Below are 17525 nucleotides of genomic sequence, written 5' to 3'. Positions count from 1 at the left end.
TCACTCTTTTCTCATGCCAGCAATCCTATTGAACTAAATGTGTCTTTGTATAATTGCCATTTCTGAATGTGTGTTTGTACGTTGTAGGTGCCTCACTGTGTTTGTGCTTCTGTCTGTGAATACTCTCTGGAATCCAGCTTGAGGATCAGCAGCTATTTACATGCTGAAAGACTGTTGTGATCTGTCACCACCACGGGGCCACAATGTCTTCAAACCTGGAAGTGTGTCCAGCTCAGACAATTGAAGGCAGGCCCACTGTGATCTTAGCTGTATTCTTTCATTATGGATCAGCAGCAGCAGGGGCCCTAATTAGTTGTGTTGGCTTGCTGAGGAAATGAATGGGCTCTGATTTGACCACAGGGCAAACACAGGATTCCCAGTGGCTCAGATGAGCTTGTTTCTTAGAGGCAGAATTGGCAGGAAATCCCTCTGCCTCATTTTCTGTCTGTTTATAGTCATTAGTTCTCATCTATTTGCTCTCTTCACCCATCCCAACCTGCCTGCTGATTGACTCTCCTTGATGCTCCGGGCATATTATCTTGTTTTTCCAATTACTTTTCATTTGTATTAGTGTCATAACCAAGGGAAGGATCTCAGAGCATCCTTTTAAATTGAATAGCTAAATTGATACGAGTTGACCTGGGGTAATGCTAAAAGTATATGGACACTTGTGCTACAAAATAGTTTCTAATCTATGCCTAATAATCATAGAGCTGGCATGTTGTCACACTTAAGTTCTAATAATTATTTGCAAAATATTTCACAGTTTTTATGCTGTTATTTTTAAGCCCCACTCTCTTTCTCCTCACACACTGTCTCTGACCTGTGTCTCTTGTTATGTGTGTTGCAGCTGGGTACAGAGTGGACCGCTCCAGGAGAGTTCAGCAAGTTCAGGTCCCAGTCCTCCAAATCTGTGCAGTAAGTACCTGCGACAACATCCTACATATCTTAACAGTAAATGTATTTCACTTCAGAATGCAAAAAATACAGATTTTCTCTGGAACATCCCTAAGGATAGGTCTTTTGCTTTCTTTCTAGTGGTCTGCAGCGATAACGCTCTGCATTTGTTCATAGTCTGCAGTTTCTTTCCTTTAACTAAGTCAAGTCCTTCAAAAGGCTTGCCTGCATACACGAGGAAGGATGGCAGAAGTGTTCATTTAACATTGGAAAGTGCATGTGTAACTTAATGGACCACATGCATTGTTCAAAACATCTGGGAAGTTGTGCTTCAAAAAAGTAAAGGCAAATTCTTAAAGGCAAAAACTTAAAGGGTGTCTGACTGTATGACCACTGCCTTGACTCATCAGTATCAGCCTGCCTCATATGAATAAATATGAATAAACAAGCTGTAGGAGCAGAATTTTGATACTGCCAAGGGCAGAGGCTATATTTATATTCATTGGAGGAGGGTTGTCAGTGAGAGTAAGGAGGAGAGAGTTAAGTTTGACTTGGTTTGGTAATATGTAGAAGAGACATGCAGGGTTTACTGGGAGTGGGATGTTAAAATGAAAGAGGACTGTTGTAGTGTGAGGGAGATGCAGGGGACAGGAAAAGATGAAAACAGATCATTGACTTTTGTGACCCCTAAAGGGAGCAGCTGAAAAAAGAGGAGGATAAAACGCACTCTTATCAGACATCTGAGTGTGGAACAGTAGAAAAGGCTCTTTTGCTTCAAATGTAAGATGAGAAGGTATTAATCTGTCTTGTTCTCTCAGATTCAGCACATCATTTTCACTATTACTGGGGACAGGTTGCATATAATGCATCCATTAAGGTGACTATTGCTTACTGCTAGTTCCTTTCTGAAGTCATTGCTGAGTTTATTATGATTGTGCCAGAATATAGATGCTAAAATGGTGGTCCCATTTTTTAGATATCTCACATTTGGTTGATTAAATTAAGAAAAAGTCATGCGAGTGCTGCTTTAAATGAAGGATGATAATATTTTACCGCCTGTAAATGTTGCAAATTGGAAGAGGAGCATTTTAATAATGTAATCATGTCATCGTAATACAATTGATCTAACCAATTCTACAGCACTCAGACAAGGCATAGCATCTGTTCACAGTTGATAACATTCTACAGCGTATGACTATACGTTAAAACGGCTGAAGTATCACAGTAGCACTAAAAAGTTGGATTTAGCTTACGCTAACAGTTTTGTGGCAGCTGTTTAAATTGACTTCTTGGTTCAGGTAGTGCTCTGAAAAGCCATGAGATTGTTAGGTTTTACTAATATGAGCTGAGTCATGATAATTGCTTCAGTTAAAGTCCTGGATCAGTTTGTACAAAAATAAAATGAAGGAAGCATCAAATTTGGAGCCAAAGCTTCAGTGCATTTTTATAAAAAAAGGAGGACCTCTGTCTTCAGACTCCAAAGACTTCTTGTCTACTGTAACATCATCTGACTAACAAACAAGCACTGATTTATTGCTACATTAAAATAAACTTATTATAATTAAAAAGCTGCTACAATGTCACTTTTACATGCAGTTATCCTTCTGATGGAGCTACTTTTTAATTTGATTAATTAATTAATTTATTTTTTATTACTACAAAGGGAACTGAAAATGAGCTGTTGGCTCTTTCTCACACACACACATTGTTGTTCTCACAGTCAGCAGCAGCAGCAGCATTCCTTAATGCAGACGGGTTAATAACCACACTGGAACCAGAAGCCAAAAGGATAATGAGGTTTTATATATATCAGTCTACTCTCAAACATTTAAAAAACCAATCATTTGCAATCTACTCTGTAATGCTTAAGGTGTGTTTGCAGGAAGAAAAAAATCACTTTAAATGAGCTCTACTGAACTTTAGCAGATTTTCACACTATGGCGCCACCAACGAAGGCTAACTCTTCTTCTGTCTTGCATCCTGTCTCTCCTGAGCTCTCTACAGCCAGTAAAAGCTGGTCTAATGTTGTCTTCTGTCTTATCTATTGCTGAGTCTCTTTCTCTCTTTCTTCGCTTTCTCTGATAATGTCCACATGCATTTCTTTGCTGAATTAGCCATGGTGCCTGTTCAAAACGGTGTTGTTGTGTTGATATTCAGTGACTTGGTGCCGTAAAGTGAAATGCAGCAGTCACATGATGCTCTGGGTTGGGGGGGAGGGTGAAGTGCAGTTTCTCAGCCCTGGAACAGAAGAAATGTGTCGATATTGATAAGACAAAACATGAAATATCTGTGGATTTTACTGCCTGTATTAAAATATAAGAGAAAATATTTTTTATTCTCCAAAATGGGAAATTTAGCATGAAGATATAATTAAAATAAGCATTGAAGGAGAAGTGTTGCAGGGAAAAGTCAGACCAATCTTTTACACAAAACTACTCACTAAGGCTAGAAATAAGTGTAATGCTAATACAATGTTTTATATTGGCCAGCATCTAATACAAGAGTTTTTTTTAAAATATAACATTCACATATATATTTTAGCCTTCATAATGTTTTATATGTCACATATTGTGAGTTTGACCAAAACTGCAAATGTGAAAGTATCTCAGAAAATGGGGCCTTGAACGTGAGTCTTTTTGGCTGAAAATCTGTGAATTAATGCTACCAGCATTTCCCACCTACGTCATTCTAGCTGTTTGTCTGCATGATAAATGTGGCAGACATTACTTTTGTGACAGTTTCATGCAATGGCAAATATATGCTTGTCCCCCCCCCCCCCCCCCCCCCCCCCCCCTTTTTTTTTTTTAAGGCAAAGGTGAATCTTTAGATTTGAGACATTTTAGCCTTCCTAATGTTTTATACAGTTTTTAAGCTTGTATGGATAAAGTGCTACGCTTTGTGCTGTTGAGAAATGCGGTTCTTACATGTTCTCAAGTGAGTCTACAGTGGAAACGCTGCATGTTTTTTTCAGTTCTCTGACACTGCACACGAAAATCGCCATAATCTGTAAAGGGATTTATAATTACTATACATACCACAGATTATACGATTTAGAAAATTGTGGCATTTTAGGTTTTATGGATTTATGATTTTAGTTCAAATTGTCTGGATTTTAGCTACTCAACATCACTTGCTTTAGGGAAGCAAGAAATATCGTAAAGATCAGCTTAATTAGTTAATTAGGAAAAATCTGGTTTGATGTGTCTGTATGTGGGTGTGTGTTAAAAAACATATTCATGATTTTGCATGGAAGGAAATGCATGCCTCTGTGCATTAATGTGCACCTATTAAATACTATGCTATTTGAAAATGTGTCTGCGTCTAATTAATTTATTTAAACTCTCCAAAGCATGCCCGTTTATGTTGTTCCTTCATGTTCCCTTCTGCTGCAGTGCACATCCTGCACACACCATTGCACTTCTTAATAGAAAGGTATGCTCCCAAAAATGGTAAATGTGCACATCAGGATTAATTGCAATGAATTCATAAAACAACCTCCTTCAAATGAGATTGGCTTGAATTGAATTGAGCAAATTAGCAAAGATATCGTCTTTAAAAAAAAAAAAAAAATAGAATCAGAGGATGTGTGCAGTCATTACATAGATCCTATCACCATGTTATTTTTAACATTTGTAAACTTGATAAATACATTATATTGCACTCAGTTTTTTGGATTGAAAGTCACAGTGAAATTATTAGCCGTTAGGCTACAGCTAACCTTTGTCGGTGTGATCCCCTTGTGCAGTATTTTATTGGTGAATACGTTCAAGGCTATTTGAGCCTATTTACATACTCTATTCAACCACAGTTATGTTCTTTACAAAGCCACAGTTTAAAAGCGCTCTCACACTGTTCTTAGTTATTATTGTATTGGCCTCACAGCTGGATGAAATGAAAGAAAACTGGAGTAAAATGGAGCACGTAAGACAGGAGCTGAATGGCAGAGTGCAGAACACAGCCAAACAGAACAGCCTTCTGAGATATAATTGAACAGAGGGGAGCAGAATGAAAAACAACAGACACTTGCACGTTAGCAAGGTTGTTCCTTTTTTTCACACTTAGGACTGCAGTTATTTATGTCTCGGTTCATTGGACCTGTACAGCAGATTGTAGCAGAATTGAGTGAACAGTGACTAATGGTTGCTGCAGGGCTGAATCATATTGTCAGGAAATGAAACATATTGTTGTTGAGGGGTTCACTTTAAACCCCTTTGCTCACCTGGAGGGGATCGCCATGCGAAGCACCCAACGGTTTCTAAATATAAAGAACACATTTGCACATATTGGCCGATTTGCCGAACAGATATACATATTGTTTACACAGGTAAATAAAATGCAGACAACTTGAAGTTGCCAGGCACTTTGCAGTTCCTCCATGACTGCATTCAATTGTCTCTGAATGTTTTCTGGTCACTTCAATCAGTTAAAAATCTAATGGCTTAAATAGTTGACTGCATTTAAAACATGGTCAAAAAACTAAACCAAGACTCAGAAATTGAAGGTTTGGTCCCAGCCAATAATTGCTGCAAATGTTTGGAAGATAAGAAAAATAAGAGGTAGGTAGATGTAAAGACTTTCTGGGATTGTGCTGCAATGCAGCTAAATCACAGGATTTTTTTTAAAATAGGCAAAAATGAGACATTTATCACCTGCTGGCCTTCTTTTAGCGGCAGTGAAATTTCATCTCACTGTAGGTGGCTACCTTAATGAATATTACTGACACCTGTTAGTGGATATCTGGTAGTTCTACACACCACCTGGCTGTCACAGGAAGCCATAACACACGTTATTAGTGTCTGTGTGTGTTCTATATTAAGGGAGGATGATTTTGCCAGTCTCCCAGTTTTGATCTGTTCTTTCTGTGTGCCCTCCTTAAAGCTTTATCCCCTCCCTCATGACTCCATCTAATAAAAAGTGATCCATATGAGGATTTCGATGAGCTTATCGGCAAATACGACAAAGTGCAGTTGGAACATTTGAACATGATTATATTTATTTTTCGATGGACTGTGAATCTGTTGGTCATCATCAATAGAGGATTGGGTTTAAGCTTATTCCCACTCCCTTTGAGCACGTTATCCATCAAGAATGCTGTGTAGTAATATTGGATTATTCAATATGTTCAACTAAATCACAAATTCAAACATAACTTATTATCCACAAGCTTTTTTGACCATTTGATTGTATCTCAATATAAATTATTTCCCAGTTTCAGTTTCTTGAACATGTGAAGTCCTTCGAATTTCTGTGTTGATTCACAGTTGTAAGTTAGTATGAGAAGTAGTGGGACGAGAGGAAAACAAGTATTGAAGTGATATCAAAATTATTCATCAGACTTGTTTAAAAGATAATTAAAATGCTAAATTACCAATCAAGTTAAAATAATGTACATTTAAATGCAGATTTGAAAAGACTCAATCTGAATTGACTCATAGCCGTCATTACTTTTAAAAAAATGTCAGTTTGGAAGTCTGCCTTTTCGCCTGCAGAACGCTTTGTCCCCATCGCTGCTCATATCTGTGAAGTGATAGGTTGGCAGTGCCTGCCAGGTGCTGTCACAACAGCTTGACGAGTGACAGTGAAGTAGTCAGATGAGGAACCCAGATAACCCTGCTGACACTATCTCCTGTCTCTGAAACAGCTAACAGAGCCCTGGGCTGTGAAGACAACACCAGGGAGACTGACATTTGCTGAAGTTCTATAAACTGAACTGTTGTGAGATGCATACTAAGCATTTCTGACTCTGTGCCTAATGTGGAGTGATGTAGAAGCTGGGCTTTGATCAACAGTAAGCTGAAGATTAAAGAGAATATTGTTTGAAAAATAAGAAATATTAATGAGTACTGACTGAGTCTCTTCAGTGCAGCCTGTGTAAGGTCAGAGTTTTAAAAAATATCACAAGATAAAAAAAAGAACACTTTGTTCCCTGGAGCTGAAATTTGAAGAAATTGTGGACAAAAAAATGTAAATTGTAGTAAAGGGGTCATAGCTTTTTCTGTTAAGTAGTAACGAACTGCAATTTTTTAGCATGATGTTCACATATTTTACTTTATACTGACTCTGAGAATACTTAGATCCATGTGGAAAATACCACAGGTATTTTAACTTGACTGATAACAATATTTCTTCTGTGTGGTATCATTTTTTTCCTGTCAGATGCAATGATTGAAATGAAATTGCCTTCTGCTGAACTTCTGCTAAAGGAAAGGTAGAAGCTGATTGTAAGGTTATTTGTAATGCAGCTTTTTTCAAGCTGCAGAGGAAATTCACACCTTACTCGCTACAGCCACACATCAATGTCTGCATTCTTACTTCTTTTTGTATCTTCTTCCAAAACTTTCTTTCTTTTTTTTGGGGGGGGGGCACATTGGTAATTTCCACACACATGATGGTCGCTGGAAGGAGAGAGTTAACTCTGTATTTCCCAACAAAAATGTGGAATACCTAGTGGAGAGTGACCAGTTATTTCACTGTGCGATCTCAGTATCTATAATTGAATCACTTAAGGACTCTAGGCTATTAGCTGGCGAGAAGACTCGAGCGTTTAGCCAGAGGGAAGGATGATGCTTTTTGCTCACGACATCATGAGCATACAGATTTAGCATGGAGAAGAGCTGAATGTTGCACCTGCTCTGAGCACCTGAACCACCTTATCATATGTATGGATTGACATAAAGGTGTAGTTTTATTAGTGTACACATAAATATCTCATGTATGTTTCAGCTCGAGTACCAGCATTAATGCTAACCCCTCTCCTCTCAAGGTAATTGCTTGATACACTGTAGTAGTTCAATTAAAATGAAGTTGTTTGCTAGGAAGCTGCAATGACTTCTCCATCCTGATTACCTCCCCTGAGGCCTTTACTCCACCATCTGTTCCTATGAGTGAGGGGAACCTGCTAAGACACCGTTTCTCTGTTTGTGTGTGTGCGTCTGTGTGTGGTGGCTTATGGTTAATCAGAATGCCTTTGGGGTGATGATGCCCATATTTTGAGCTGTAAAAATTCTTGGTTTCACAGCAGCCATCTGATTGGCAGTAATGCCTGAGTGCAACCAAACTGTAACACTAAGCTCATTGAGTCCAAACATGATTAGAGAGTAATGGAGATGAAGGGTCAGGTTAGCCTGATGGAATACTGGGAAAAGGATATATAAGCTGTTTAGAAAGGGAGTAAATATCCTGCATGTATTGGCTTGTGATGAGAGTGGATCACTTCTTAGGAACTTAGGACACAGGAAGTTTCTGCGCTTTCCCGCTGTTAAACCCTCAATCTGGCTGATAGGATGCAGCATTTTTAACATTTTCTGTAGAAATCCTATCAAAGCACATCACTTGACATGTGTTTGACACTGAACCCCCACACCTTTCATGGATTACAGTTTGGAGGCTTCATCCAACAGTCACCAAAACTTTCTTACAGTGAAAATCTGACATTTATAACTGCATTACAATTTGCCAGGTGTGCACAGGTCAAATGGTAATTAGGACTCAATCAACTCCTACTCTGTTTTTCTGTTGGAAACCCCCTGAAAGCTTTCCAGGAGCATAAACACAGGTGGGCCACTCGCAGTGCATGTCAACTTCTGGCAAAGATGACATTATATGAACAGTCAGTTGGGTGCAAGCAGTATGGGTGGAACAACATGAGCATCTTTGACAAGATCCAAGTAATTATGACCAGATGGCTTGTGGGGCGCTATGACCCAGTGATTTTATTTTAGGCTTAGTGGGCAGAAGTCTGGGAAATGCAAAAAAGTGTAGTTTCAAAGTGTAGTTTTCCTCTCACAGGTCTCCCTCTCTTTCTTTTCTCCACTAAGAGCCCTACACTGAAAGAGCAGGACCATTTACAAAGCAAAAAAAACAACAACAAACCCCAATAATAATAACAAGATACAATCTAAGTTCACTGGAACTCATTCATCAGTTATTATGCTCCTTTCTTTTGGCTTTATATACCACTGTGATAACAACCATTAATAGAAAATGTTTCAAAGCCTTGAAATGTTCCACAGCTGTCTTTTCTTTCATAGGTGACCACATAGTTAATATCATTATTAGAAAAAATTTTTTTTAGAATATACACATTCTGATAGAAATTCAAAATAATTATGAAGTTCATTAAAATTCTAATTAAGTCTGACTTTCAAAAACTGGGCACAACAATCCTTTAAGGATCTTTAAGTTTGGAGCAAGTTATAATCAGTGAACCACAAACTATTAAAACTATCTAACACAGCAAAATCATCCATAGAAAATTGGTTGTCTTCACCACCAGCACATGAAGAGAAAATAACAAACCAGAGCAATTAGCATGTTACTCCTGGATATTATTTTCTGCTTCAGAGATTGCGTAGCTTCACTATTTATGCCACTGCAGCTGTGTTCTGTTTCTGGAACTGAAATGGCTGTGTATTATAGATCCACAGTAAAAGTCTTAAAGCACCTCTCATTTTTTATATATTACCAGGGAAATTCAAAACTTTTTTTTACTTTTAATGTACACATGATAATACAAAAATGTAAGGCAATAACACTATTTTTAAGATTCTAACAAATTGAAAGTCAGTATTTGTTATGAACATCTGGATCCTTCCACTCATTCTAAATAATCTTAGGCAAGCTTTCTTATAACTAGTCTTCAGAAATAGTTCTCCAGTCTTCTTAAAGGACATTTCAAAGCTTTCCTTTGTATGCTGGCTGCCTTTTATTCTGTACTCTATCAATATGATCCCACATTGTTTCAGTAATGTTCAGGTCCAAGGAGGATTCATCGCTTCATCAGATCTGTTGTCACTGATTTTCAGTCCTTGGAGAATAGTTCTAATGAGGCTTTGGTGAACAGTAGATCAATCAACTGAATGACTAGATTTGTCCATCAGGCTCTGTGTCTGGTCTCAACTGTAATTTTTTTTCCTTCCCCTGAAAGACTTCACTTTCAGATACTGTTTATTTGCTGTAGCTGTTTTTCTTCTTTTGTCCCCCATTTTTCCATTTCACTGTCTTTTTTTTATTTAAGGTTACAATGCACACCATGCTGAGATGTGCCACATTTGTGGCTAATAGCTTTTTAGGAATAACCTTTTTGGGGAAATAAAATAATTCTTTGTCTAATTAACTTTTTCATCTCTGCAGTGTTTTTTAGATGCAACTCTAAAAAATGGAGGGAAATGTATTATAGCGACAGGCTGCTAATAAAGTGCTGAAAGAAACATTTTAAAACTTTTTTTGCCAAGTTGCCTGTTATGTGTGGAAAAAACACTGGTTCATCCCCTGAGCTGGGTGTCTTTTTTATACTTAAATGAGTCATGGGTCAGTAACAAACAGGAGAAAAAAAAACTCATCTGCCAATCAGACTTTCAAATTATGCCCAGAAAACTTCAGAAAACCTTCAGAAATCCTGGGGAAGTTTCCCGCTGTGTAAATCTATGAATTTCAGGCAATAAGAGAAAAGAAAGTTGAACAAAAAAGTGAAATAAAGGCACAGAAAAAAGGTGCCAAAACTAGTAATATTATAATTCCATATGAGATGATTAGAAATTAGCGAATAGGATATGGTTAATCGAGTCAAGACAGGGTGAGAAATGCTGGAATAGAAATGACCGACTGACGCGATAATGGGGAAGAGGGGGAGAAAGGAAGGAAAGAGCAGGGGATGAAGGAGAGCAAAGTGGGAGTAAGCGAACGGAGGGGATAGGAGAAAGAGGATTTATTGAGGCTGCAGGGAAGAGCTGCATGATAGCTCTCTGATGTATTAGAGGAATGCATGAGAAATGGAGTGAAGTGGGAAGAGAGTCTGAGGGAAAAAGAGTGAAGTTTGTTAGCCTCCTTGGGGCGGCTTTAAACACTAGTATCATTAATGTAGTTGAGAGAAGTGTGCTAGCTGAGAATAGTCTTTTATTTAAAGGCCACCTGTGGGTATTGGAGATGGGGAAATCAGGCAAGGGAGAGAGAGCGAGAGGAATGGAGAAAGGGTGACAGTCACATTGCATAAATGAGAAATTGAGCTGGAAAAAGAAAAGACATGCTCAAACTGGAGACGTTTCTGTGGCGGTCAGTGGGCAGATAGGAAAGAGCACAATGATAGGAGAATAAAAGCACACTAGTAATACCAAGGACAGAAAGTTCTCTTGAAATCTGGTTTGTAATACTGTGAGTGTGTTTTTGTCAGTCTGACTTTCATACTGGCAATATTTCTTTATTCCAATGCTTTTTCTTTGAGATGCTTGTAAAAAGGACGTTTGTACATCAGCAAGAGAAAAAGAAAAAAAATCTCTCTATTTCATGCAAAATAAATATTTCATGCCTCAACTGAAGGAGACTTTGGGCAGCTATGATATTCTCTGAGTACTGGTTTGCTCCAGTAGAGCCCTCTTATGTTACCCAGCCTCGTCAAGTTCCTTTGTCTGGCTCTATCTGTTCAGCCCAGTGAAGGGAAACTGGAAACAAAGACTCCAATTAGTCAGGCAATTAGACGCTTGTTTTGTGTCCTCCACACTTCCTTTGAGTCACATACTAATAGCTATTCTTTCCTCTTCCATCTTTCATTTGTCCTTCACTTTCTCTTTCATGTTTTTTTCCTCTTCTTGCTTGAAGTTCTGTGAGAAATCACATCACAGTTTCATTCGCTCGAATGTGTTATTTTCCTCTAACTCAAGAAAGGATCTATAATTCCCTCTGTTTCTGCAGCTCATTTGCTATTTATCGCTCCTCCTTCATCTTTCTTTCCGCCTGTCTCTTTGTCTCTTCATCTCTTTCAACCAGAGCCTGGCTCATCATCCATCAAGTATGGTGGGACTAGTCATTGCACACACACCCACAATCAGGCTTATGTCTGTGTGAAACACCTATCACCTGCCTGCACTGACAGTTTGTGCTCATTCTTGGGATGCTTTCTAGTTCTTTCATATACTCATTTTGAACTGCATAGACCTCAAAACAAAGTAATTAAAATTTCCCTCTGTAACCATCCTTTGTCATTTTAATTTCTTTTGAAACCTCGTTTTTGTGTGTCTCAAAGCAGTTTCCTTTCTGCCAAGTTCCAGACAAAACAAGACAAAGACAAACAATTTCTGCAAAGTTTAAAAAGAAAAAAAACTTTTTTTCTTCTGCTTGTCTTCAGCTCATTCTATTACGTTTGAGAAATCTGGAGGGTGAAGATTATAGGTTCGCCTCCCTGTGTTTTGGGATGGGTTTATATTGGCTCTTCTCTCAAACTGTCACCGAAGTCCAGGCTTTGACATTTCTTAGAATGGCTAAAAGACGAGGATCATTAAATGTTGACATGTTGAAAGTACATTTTGAGAGTTTTGTGTCCACACAGGCTGCTTGATGATTGTTTTAAGTGAGTACTACTTCACGTCTGTGGCTGGCATCGCTCAGAGACAGTTTGGCAGCAGACTGTATCCTCTCAACTGTGTTATTAGATTATCCAACAGATCGAGTCAGATTATGGTCTAAAATACACAATTTACATGAAGAATCAGGAAATGTAGTGAAATTCCCTAAATCCTTTTATAGTGGTATGGTCAGAGACAAAAACTAAATAAAGGAAAACTACAAATAGAGGATAAAAACCGTGAACCAGAAATACTTAAAAGAAAGATGTTGCATATTAACCTTAAAACTCAGCATAAACAGAGTGATTTAGATTTATATTAATAACCTAATTTTCAGAACCAGTTGCCTTCTGTTTGATGGTTATGTTGTCATGTGATACATATTCATCAGACAGTATTCAGATTACTCTTTCCTCCCTGATATCCATGATAATTATAAGAAGTATGTGTTGCAAATAATATGTTATCATTTATATTCTTTTGAGAGGCCTACTCCTACACGTGACTAATGAGTACACTCATGTGTACCTTATCTGACCGACCAGCTTGCTTGAGACTAAGTAATGACCTTTGTGTAACTTCTGTTTTTAATAACCTCCCTGTTATGTGGAAACTTGTTTCTACTTCTACTTCAGCCCATAATGGTTTTCATGATGTGTATGTGCTTGTGGTTTGAAGGGTGGTAACACCCTCTGTGTGTGTTAATAAAAGATTGCTGCAGAGAAGTTCTCTGGAGTTGAGCATTGCCTCTGAGAGCTCTCTCCCCTTTGCAAAGCATTTGAGGAAGAATTTTGTGTCGTATCTCAGTTGAATGCCAGAATAAACCTGACAGTATGTATACAATAAAGATTTATTAGTTAAGTTGAATGGAAAATCTAATATATTCTTTGTTTTTGAAGCATGGCTCAGCACAAAGTCCTTCATTATGGATGGTGTAATGTTTGAATCACTTGACTAAGGGCAAACGGGGGGCCAGGAGCTAAAAGTGCCACTTAAGTTTGCCGAGTGGCATTTCAGCAGCTACACAGAGAGATATTCCCTATTCATGAGAGAGTGACCTTAGCACACTGTCACTGCTCCCCTGCACCTGCAATGATTTATTGGTTACAGAACGCTGGGCGCCCGGATGATGCAGCGGCGTTTATGCCTGGGGCAACACGTGACCGCTCCCCCTTTAGGTCTTTGTCCTTCCCTTTCTACTCGGTCTACTACATGAAGAATGAAAATGCACATATACACAGAAAAACACATCCAGCTCTAAAGCCATACTCCTAATCCTTAAAGACCTGCCTAATTAATTTATTCCTTAAGTACCTGAGCAACTTCTTTAGTGTGTCTCTCTGGATTTCTCTCTCTTGGTTTAATGTGTTGCCTAATTTTTAATTGGATCCTGTTTTTTTTTTCTTTCTGAAAGACAGGAAATAAAAAAAAAAAGAAAAGCAAGTCATTGCATATCACGATGAGTCAGAAAATGAAGTTCATCCTAAAAGGCGTTTGACAAACTACTGGGCTGCAGCAAACTGAATTTGCATGATCATATTTACAGGAATTGTTCTCATCTCCCCAGTTAAAGCACTCTTTCATCCTTAAGCAGAAACTGTGCATCAAGGACTCATGCCCTCACAAATGGTGTTTGTTAGAACAGTAGATGTTTTTTTTTTACATGCATAAGCCCATCATGTGTGCATGAAAGCTTAAGCATTTGATTATGACTGTATGTGTTCGTGTTTTGAGAGTTAATGTTGTGTGGAGCAATCTCCACATCTCTCATTCTGTAGCTGATGCTGTCCTTTTGTCCCAGATGTGTTTTCATAAGAGAGAAGCGTTGTCGCTTTGTGTGCATATTTTATTGGTATGGGAAATAAACGACATGGTAAAACTTTAAATAGGTCCTTTACTCAGTCTAACCACAGTTCCACAGAATTACTGCAGTCTGGATAAGTGGAAAATGTTGATTTATGTGGAGCATCGATTTTCTTCCTCATGGTCTCTGAAGGAGTGTTTTTTTCAGGTCCTGAGGCTTATTATACTGCTGCTCACTGTCGTCTCTTTTACTATCTTGCCTGTAGCACAGAGTTATATTCTAAGTAGATCAACCCTTTTCTGGTTGACTAATGTATACTTTTATGGCTATTTTGTGATTTTAAAGTTAAACTGTTTACTTTCCCCAGTAGATTCTGCTTTTTTAAACAGTTGCATCAGTTGGGGTTAAATAACTTGTTGCAGCTGAACGATAATCACCTGTACAGTAATTAGCCAGTAGAAGCTTGTACCTGTTTGCTTAGCTAAATCCAGGCAGTGTATTATATGCTCATTTTGAGTTAGATGTTGGTGTCTTGTTACAAAAAGTTAGGAGAAGGAAAACAAAATGAATGGAAAAGTTGTGTGATGCTTTAAAAAAACAATTGAAACATCTTACAACTAAATAGGTATATTGTGCACAGGTCAACAACACGAGAGAGAGTTTTCACAATATTTAAACGTGAAGATTGCATGAGAGAACGGTTAAATAGCGAAAAAAAAAAACTTTTATCCATGTAAAATTACTAAAATGACTCTTTCTTTCTTTCTTTCTTTCTTTCTTTCTTTCTTTCTTTCTTTCTTTCTTTCTTTCTTTCTTTCTTTCTTTCTTTCTTTCTTTCTTTCTTTCTTGCTTGCTTTCTTGCTGTCTTGCTTTCTTGTTTTCTTGCTTTCTTTCTTGCTGTCTTGCTGTTTTTCTTTCTTGCTGTCTTTCTTTCTTGCTTTCTTTCTTTCTTTCTTGCTTTCTTTCTTGCTTTCTTGCTGTCTTTCTTGCTGTCTTTCTTTCTTGCTGTCTTTCTTTCTTTCTTGCTTTCTTTCTTGCTTTCTTGCTGTCTTTCTTGCTGTCTTTCTTTCTTGCTTTCTTTCTTGCTTTCTTGCTGTCTTTCTTTCTTTCTTTCTTTCTTGCTGTCTTTCTTTCTTGCTGTCTTTCTTGCTGTCTTTCTTTCTTTCTTGCTTTCTTTCTTGCTGTCTTTCTTTCTTTCTTTCTTTCTTGCTGTCTTTCTTTCTTGCTGTCTTTCTTTCTTGCTGTCTTTCTTGCTGTCTTTCTTTCTTTCTTGCTTTCTTTCTTGCTGTCTTTCTTTCTTTCTTTCTTTCTTGCTGTCTTTCTTTCTTGCTGTCTTTCTTGCTGTCTTTCTTTCTTTCTTGCTTTCTTTCTTGCTGTCTTTCTTTCTTTCTTTCTTTCTTTCTTTCTTACTTGCTTTCTTGCTGTCTTTCTTTCTTGTTTTCTTGCTTTCTTTCTTGCTGTCTTGCTTTCTTTCTTTCTTTCTTTCTTTCTTTCTTTCTTTCTTGCTGTTTTTCTTTCTTGCTGTCTTTCTTTCTTGCTTTCTTTCTTTCTTTCTTTCTTTCTTTCTTGCTGTTTTTCTTTCTTGCTGTCTTTCTTTCTTGCTTTCTTTCTTTCTTTCTTGCTTTCTTTCTTGCTTTCTTGCTGTCTTTCTTGCTGTCTTTCTTTCTTGCTGTCTTTCTTTCTTGCTTTCTTTCTTTCTTTCTTTCTTTCTTGCTTTCTTTCTTGCTTTCTTGCTGTCTTTCTTGCTGTCTTTCTTTCTTGCTTTCTTTCTTGCTTTCTTGCTGTCTTTCTTTCTTTCTTGCTGTCTTTCTTGCTGTCTTTCTTTCTTTCTTTCTTTCTTTCTTACTTGCTTTCTTGCTGTCTTTCTTTCTTGCATTCTTTCTTTCTTGCTGTCTTTCTTGCTGTCTTTCTTTCTTGCTTGCTTTCTTGCTTTCTTTCTTTCTTTCTTGCTTTCTTTCTTGCTTGCTTCCTTTCTTTCTTTCTTTCTTTCTTGCTTCCTTTCTTGCTTTCTTGCTGTCTTTCTTGCTTTCTTTCTACTTTAGTCTGATGTCGTCCAGACGATACTACTTTGAGATTCTTCACAAGCAGGATGACAAGGGCTCGGATCACGTGGAGGTTGGGGTAAGTTTACCCATCCAAACAAGTGGGGCTAACTTCCTATTTTTTTATTTCTTTCAGCATATTTTAATCCTCAGATCATTGTTGAGCTTTAAGCCTCCAATGTTCAGTGTATAGATATGATTTCACTAGTCTGGAGAAGGCTTGTCCCAGCGGCAGGAAAAGTTTGGCTTTAACTTTTTGCTCTGTGTTTAACAGAAATGAGATGAGGAGTACATTACTTTATTAGCTGGTTTATTTGGTCATTATAAATAAAGTCTTGCTCGTTGCAGCTGGCTAACCTGCCAAAGGATGTAAAACAGAAGCTCATTTAAAATCTTTAACTGTCCCTTTCTATTCCTTCATCTGCCATCAAATTCCCCCTCACCTTGCTCTCCCACAGCACTTTTCACCATTTTCTCTGTCTTTGCTCTGTACTCCTTATATTTCTTCTTGCATGCCTTCAGACTCTCCTCTGCACAGTTTTCTCTCACCAGCTACGTTCTGCACCTCAGGCAAAGCTCAGAGATGAGTGGGACTTAATTTCAAGATGAAGTTTCAAACGAGAGCCCACACGCCTTATGTGAGCCTGCACTTTGAGTAGGTGGGCTGGTGATAAAAAGAGATCAGTGGTGTGTGTATGGAGTGAATTTTTTAACAAGCCTTAGGTTATCATCATCATCGCAATGACCATCAGCACAGCTGTACTGCAAGTGTTACTATTCTCTTTTTTTTTAATACTTCTGTAGCATTTTTCACCCAGAAATTTTTTTTACTTCTTTCTCATTTTTTTTTACTGCCTGCAATCCCTTAGTACCTCTGGCCTCTTCCTTCTGTTTATATTTCTATTGTATTTTTTCCTTTTATTTTCTACATAGATCTTTATGTACTTAAATGACCTGTCATGTTCCATGTTTGTACTCCTATTTGTGACATTTTCAGGCCGTGATAACACAACACATTAGAGAATACTGTATTGTTGTCTGTTGACTGTGTGAATGGGAGGTACAGTGCTCCTTAGGAGTCTGTGAACCCTTTAAAAAATAATTTATGTAGAGAACTGAAATTTACCAAAGTTTGGACTTCATAGCACATATTTATAAAAGTGCATAACGGAGCAAAGGACGATCTCAGGTTGTATGTGCACATTAGCCTAGAAAAAATGATGAAACTACCCCTGAGGAGTTTGGACCCGACCAATCCACATAGAGGTTTAGAAATTCTTTTCATTGGTGGAAAAAAAAAACCAACAAACAAAAAAATAAAAAAACAAACAAACATTTAGCAACCATTCTAAGCAAGTCTCTCTCACATCAGCTGATGTTTATTTTTTATCAGTCTCCTGTCAGGAGAATACTTGTCAAATGCACATGTGCTTGGACTGCAAGGTG

The 17525-nt window shown here is 37.8% G+C and overlaps 1 protein-coding gene across 2 annotated transcripts in view; it reads left to right on the top strand.

The window, feature by feature from the left end:
- The window catches only part of b4galnt4a (beta-1,4-N-acetyl-galactosaminyl transferase 4a), a 135400-nt gene that overhangs the window by 96423 nt on the left and 21452 nt on the right, over nucleotides 1-17525 (top strand). For both annotated transcript variants that reach the window (XM_041997985.1, XM_041997984.1), the window contains exons 8-9: nucleotides 851-918; nucleotides 16080-16158. In XM_041997985.1, the coding sequence (XP_041853919.1) occupies nucleotides 851-918; nucleotides 16080-16158 (147 nt within the window). The remainder of the gene's footprint in view (nucleotides 1-850; nucleotides 919-16079; nucleotides 16159-17525) is intronic.

This window comes from Melanotaenia boesemani, chromosome 10, assembly GCF_017639745.1.
Source record: "Melanotaenia boesemani isolate fMelBoe1 chromosome 10, fMelBoe1.pri, whole genome shotgun sequence".
Classification (NCBI taxonomy): Eukaryota; Metazoa; Chordata; class Actinopteri; order Atheriniformes; family Melanotaeniidae; genus Melanotaenia; species Melanotaenia boesemani.
The sequence above is the reverse complement of the archived record's forward strand: the minus strand, read 5'-3'. Positions and strand labels throughout refer to the sequence as shown.